This window comes from Pelobates fuscus, chromosome 1 (assembly GCF_036172605.1).
Source record: "Pelobates fuscus isolate aPelFus1 chromosome 1, aPelFus1.pri, whole genome shotgun sequence".
Classification (NCBI taxonomy): domain Eukaryota; kingdom Metazoa; phylum Chordata; class Amphibia; order Anura; family Pelobatidae; genus Pelobates; species Pelobates fuscus.
Window position 1 is genome coordinate 351,261,514 of NC_086317.1, and position 6,000 is coordinate 351,267,513.

Consider the following 6,000-nt stretch of genomic DNA (forward strand, 5'->3'; position numbering starts at 1 on the left):
TATTATAATTTTTTTTTTATTTTTTTTTAAAAGCATCACATGAGGGAGGATTTTTGTGAACAAGTCTTTCCGCCTTACTTAAGTTAATACCTTAATCTTGAGGCTTTTCTTAAATTCCTCCCTACAAAATTGCAAGTGTGCCCTGACATTTTTTTGTTTACACATAATCTGATCATATTTTTTTGTTTTACCTGTTAAACTTCAAATTATTCTTCTCTGTGGTTTTGTGAGCTATATCTTTTTCAGTCTCTTCTTCTGTTTCCTAAACTTCTCTAATTTCCTAAATCAGGGCTTGACAAATCCTAGACACCAAGGCTACTAGAAATTTCACTCTGGTGCCTGGGATTTGTCAGCCAGACGGAGCAATGAGGCCGGCCACTGTAAGGAACATTGAAGCAGGCAAGCTGATGCAGCAAAGCATACATGCTATTTAGTGATCCAGGGAGCCGGAATATGACAGCCCCAGTATCACTACAGAAAGTGTGCAGGGGAGCAGAGAGGAACTGCAGGAATATTAGAGAGCAGCCCCGCAAAAGAAGGGAGGCTAGGTGGACTTAAATTAAAACAAACATGTCAAATTGAGAGAAAGTTTGTGAGAAAATGTGTGTGCACGTGTCAGAGTGACATTAAGTTATAGTGGTTCTGGTGACTGTAGTGTCTATTTAAGAATTGCATTTTTCTCGTTGAAAATTAAATTTTGCAAGTAAAAAAGAAACAAAACAAAAAAAACTGTATTATAACTTTTTTAGCGGTCTCAGATTTGTCAAACCCTGTCCACTTTTTTTTTGTCTTGGTTTTTAATATCTCCACAAGATGTAAAAAACACTTACATATGTTTATTCCATGTTAACATGAAACAGTTTAATATACAAACATAGAATGTGACGGCAGATAAGAACCATTCAGCCCATCTAGTCTGCCCAATTCTCTAAATACTTTCATTAGTCGCTGGCCTGATCTTATAGCTAGGATAGCCTTATGCCTATCCCACGCATGCTTAAACTCTTATACTGTGTTAACCTCTACCACTTCAGCTGGAGGGCTATTCCATGCATCCACTACCCCCTCAGTAAAGTAATACTTCCTGATATTATTTTTAAACCTTTGCCTCTCTAATTTAAGACTATGTCCTCTTGTTTTGGTAGTGTTTCTTCTTTTAAAAAGGACCACTATAGTGCCAAGAAAACAAAACAAAAAAACGTTTTCCTGGCACTATATAGTTGTTAAGTCCCCCTACCATCAGGGCCTCCCTTCAGCCCCTTACCCCTTCAGCCACTTACCTTAATCCAGCGCCGGTGACCTCTCCTCCCCCTCCGACATCAGCTCCTGATTGGAGCACGCGTGGCTCAATGAAACTGCCCATAGGAAAGCATTACTCAATGCGACTTTCGCGGAAGCGCCTCTAGCGGCTGTCAGGAAGACAGCCACTAGAGGCTGGATTAACCCTGCAATGTAAATATAGCAGTTTCACTTAAACTGCTATGTCTACAGCTGCAGGGTTAAAACCTGGGGGACCTGGCACCCAGACCACTTCATTGAGCTGACAATAGTGGTCCTTTAAATATATAGTCTCCTCCTTTACTGTGTTGATTCCCTTTATGTATTTAAATGTTCCTATCGTATCCCCCACGTCTCTTCTTTCCTTCAAGGTATACATGTTAAGTTCCTTTAACCTTTCCTTGTAAGGAAAATTATCTAGCCCCAAGGATTGTATCTCAACACTTAAAGGACCACTCTAGTGCCAGGAAAGCATACTCGTTTTCCTGGCACTAGAGTACCCTGAGGGTGCCCCCACCCTCAGGGACCCCCTCCCGCCGGGCTCTGGAGAGAGGAAGGGGTTAAACTTACCTCTTTTTCCAGCGCCGGGCGGGGAGCTTTCCTCCTCCTCTCCATCTTGATCGCGACGTCATCGGCTGAATGCGCATGCGCGGCAGGAGCCGCGCTCGCATTCAGCCGGTCGCATAGGAAAGCATTTACAATGCTTTCCTATGGACGCTTGCGTGCTCTCACTGTGATTTTCACAGTGAGAAGCACGCAAGCGCCTCTAGCGGCTGTCAATGAGACAGCCACTAGAGGATTTAGAGGCTGGATTAACCCTCATTATAAACATAGCAGTTTCTCTGAAACTGCTATGTTTATAAAAAAAAGGGTTAATCCTAGAGGTACCTGGCACCCAGACCACTTCATTAAGCTGAAGTCGTCTGGGTGCCTAGAGTGGTCCTTTAAGAAACAATAACTAAATTTAATATAACATTTTTGTTTCTCCTTTTTACTAAATCTCTCTAATTTGTTAAACAAAATAAATAAATTTAAGGGGTAAAGACTTAATGGCTGATCAGAGCATAGATTCCCACGTTCCTGCTTCCTGCATGCAAGCAACAATTAGCAATATGCCATCTCCCAAATTGACAATAATTCTAATTCCCCCGGGCACATTAGGCCTCCCCTATAGGAAAGCACTAAATCACTGGGATTTAGAAGGCGCTGGACGTTTCCAGTGCCATTTTTTGGAATCAAACACATTTTCTCTGTGCAATGTTGGCAGATACAGGGCTAAAATGAGAGGGCCACTGCACCCTGACCACTTCAGTGACATGTAGTGGCCTGGGTGTCTATAGTGTCCCATTAAGTACATATCTGGCTATGCATCAAAACATGCACTTTTGGAATAGCCTTGTTGGGGGGGGGGGGGGGGGAGAGGGATGCCCAGAGCGACACTACACTATTGGATGAAGTATACAAAACAACAAACCAATGATTTACAAATTGAGAGATGTGTGGTTCCATTCTAGATTGCAATTTTTAAATATTTAAAGTAATTACAAAAAGAAATAACTGAAAATCATGCAGTTACTAATTTAGTTATTTTGATCTAAAGAAAATCTATGGACCGGTAGGAGTACAGGACCAACACACACACACCGCTCACATAACACACACACACACCGCTCACATAACACACACACACACAGCTCACATAACACACACACACACAGCTCACATAACACACACACACACAGCTCACATAACACACACACACACAGCTCACATAACACACACACACACAGCTCACATAACACACACACACACAGCTCACATAACACACACACACAGCTCATATAACACACACACACAGCTCATATAACACACACACACAGCTCACATAACACACACACACAGCTCACATAACACACACACACAGCTCACATAACACACACACACAGCTCACATAACACACACACACAGCTCACATAACACACACACACACACAGCTCACATAACACACACACACACACAGCTCACATAACACACACACACACACAGCTCACATAACACACACACACACAGCTCACATAACACACACACACACAGCTCACATAACACACACACACACAGCTCACATAACACACACACACACAGCTCACATAACACACACACACACAGCTCACATAACACACACACACACAGCTCACATAACACACACACACAGCTCACATAACACACACAGCTCACATAACACACACAGCTCACATAACACACACAGCTCACATAACACACACAGCTCACATAACACACACAGCTCACATAACACACACAGCTCACATAACACACACAGCTCACATAACACACACAGCTCACATAACACACACAGCTCACATAACACACACACACACAGCTCACATAACACACACACACACAGCTCACATAACACACACACACACAGCTCACATAACACACACACACACAGCTCACATAACACACACACACAGCTCATATAACACACACACACACACAGCTCACATAACACACACACACAGCTCACATAACACACACACACAGCTCACATAACACACACACACAGCTCACATAACACACACACACAGCTCACATAACACACACACACACACACAGCTCACATAACACACACACACACACACAGCTCACATAACACACACACACACAGCTCACATAACACACACACACACAGCTCACATAACACACACACACACAGCTCACATAACACACACACACACAGCTCACATAACACACACACACACAGCTCACATAACACACACACACACAGCTCACATAACACACACACACACAGCTCACATAACACACACACACAGCTCACATAACACACACACACACAGCTCACATAACTAACACACACAGCTCACATAACTAACACACACACACAGCTCACATAACACACACAGCTCACATAACACACACAGCTCACATAACACACACAGCTCACATAACACACACAGCTCACATAACACACACAGCTCACATAACACACACAGCTCACATAACACACACAGCTCACATAACACACACAGCTCACATAACACACACAGCTCACATAACACACACAGCTCACATAACACACACAGCTCACATAACACACACACACACAGCTCACATAACACACACACACACAGCTCACATAACACACACACACACACAGCTCACATAACACACACACACACAGCTCACATAACACACACACACACACAGCTCACATAACACACACACACACACAGCTCACATAACACACACACACACACAGCTCACATAACACACACACACACACAGCTCACATAACACACACACACACACAGCTCACATAACACACACACACACACAGCTCACATAACACACACACACACACAGCTCACATAACACACACACACACACAGCTCACACACACACACAGCTCACACACACACACACACACACACCTCACATAACACACACACACACACACCTCACATAACACACACACACACACACCTCACATAACACACACACACACACACTAAGTCATGTGGAGAGGCTCTTTATAGGTTTCCAGACAGTAATATAATTTTCCATGCTCGGGGTTACTGGTCTATGAAATGCGAGAATCTCACTGCATCTCCTCCTCCTCCATCATCATAAGATGGCCCACAGCGCACTGCCAGGAGCACACCGAGCACCCACCCACCCACACGGCCACCTACGGCATCACCGTGACGTCACCGGGCTCTTACCACTTGGTATCGATTGGCAGGCTGGAGGTATTGGTGATCCATGGCTCCCGGGCTGTGTATACCGCGGTCAGTACCCCAGCCCCGCTTCCCGTGTCTCTGTGTGCGGCTCTCCGCGCTCCCGGGATCGATCGATTAATCAATGGGCGTCTTATTCCGTGTGCCGCTTCTCTCCGTCTGTCCGCTTCCTGTTTGTATGTTAGCCTCCTCTGTCTCTTCCTGTGTGTTACCTCGCTCCACTGCTCCACTCTACCAACCACTACACAGCGCCAGCTGGCCACGCCCGCGGGGCGGAGCCCAACGTTGTCATGGATACATGGAAAATCTTGTTTTTCCGTGTTTCCATCACCAGCGGCGCACAGTGATGACGTCATGGGAGGGCCTGCTCTGACACCTCACTGGAGCCTTATCGATAGAGGTGGAGGAAGGTGTATTCACTTAACGCAGGACTGCAGCAAAACACAATGACACAGTCTGAACAAAACAACACTCTCCATTATGGGCACAGCTTGGCCAGTGTAACACTAAATCTTCAATTCACTAACATTTAATGAATTAACATCATAATGTGTAACCATGTAGGACTGATTTCCATTACATTGACTGTGATTACATGTAGTCGTAGATGTGTATTGTTAATATTATATGTGTGCCCAACTGTAACAATGCAGTGTTTCTGGGCCCAGGACATACTTAAAAAACGAGAGAAATCTCAATGTATCCTTCCTGGTAAAATACTTTATAAATAAGTGAATAATTTTCTTCAGCTGCATACTAGGGTTTAGCCCAGGCACCTCACACTTTTTCATAGCATACGTGTGATAATTTATATTGTGCAATGTGAAGGATCTGGAACTTTATAGTATATTTGTCATGGGTTAAAGTACAGTGTAAACGACACCAGTTATGACGCGCTGTTAGAATTGACAAATACACTTTTTTATTTAAAGGGAACCAACCCACT

At 44.0% G+C, this 6,000-nt stretch overlaps 1 protein-coding gene across 2 annotated transcripts in view; it reads right to left on the reverse strand.

Moving 5' to 3' along the window:
• The window catches only part of NDFIP2 (Nedd4 family interacting protein 2), a 71,036-nt gene extending 65,707 nt beyond the window's left edge, over nucleotides 1-5,329 (reverse strand). Inside the window, exon 1 of one of the 2 annotated variants that reach the window (XM_063444683.1) lies at nucleotides 5,040-5,329. In XM_063444683.1, coding sequence (XP_063300753.1) covers nucleotides 5,040-5,081 — 42 coding nt within the window. In that variant the 5' untranslated portion in view covers nucleotides 5,082-5,329. The remainder of the gene's footprint in view (nucleotides 1-5,039) is intronic. The other variant, XM_063444684.1, reaches the window with a different exon arrangement.
• Nucleotides 5,330-6,000: the final 671 nt, after the last annotated feature.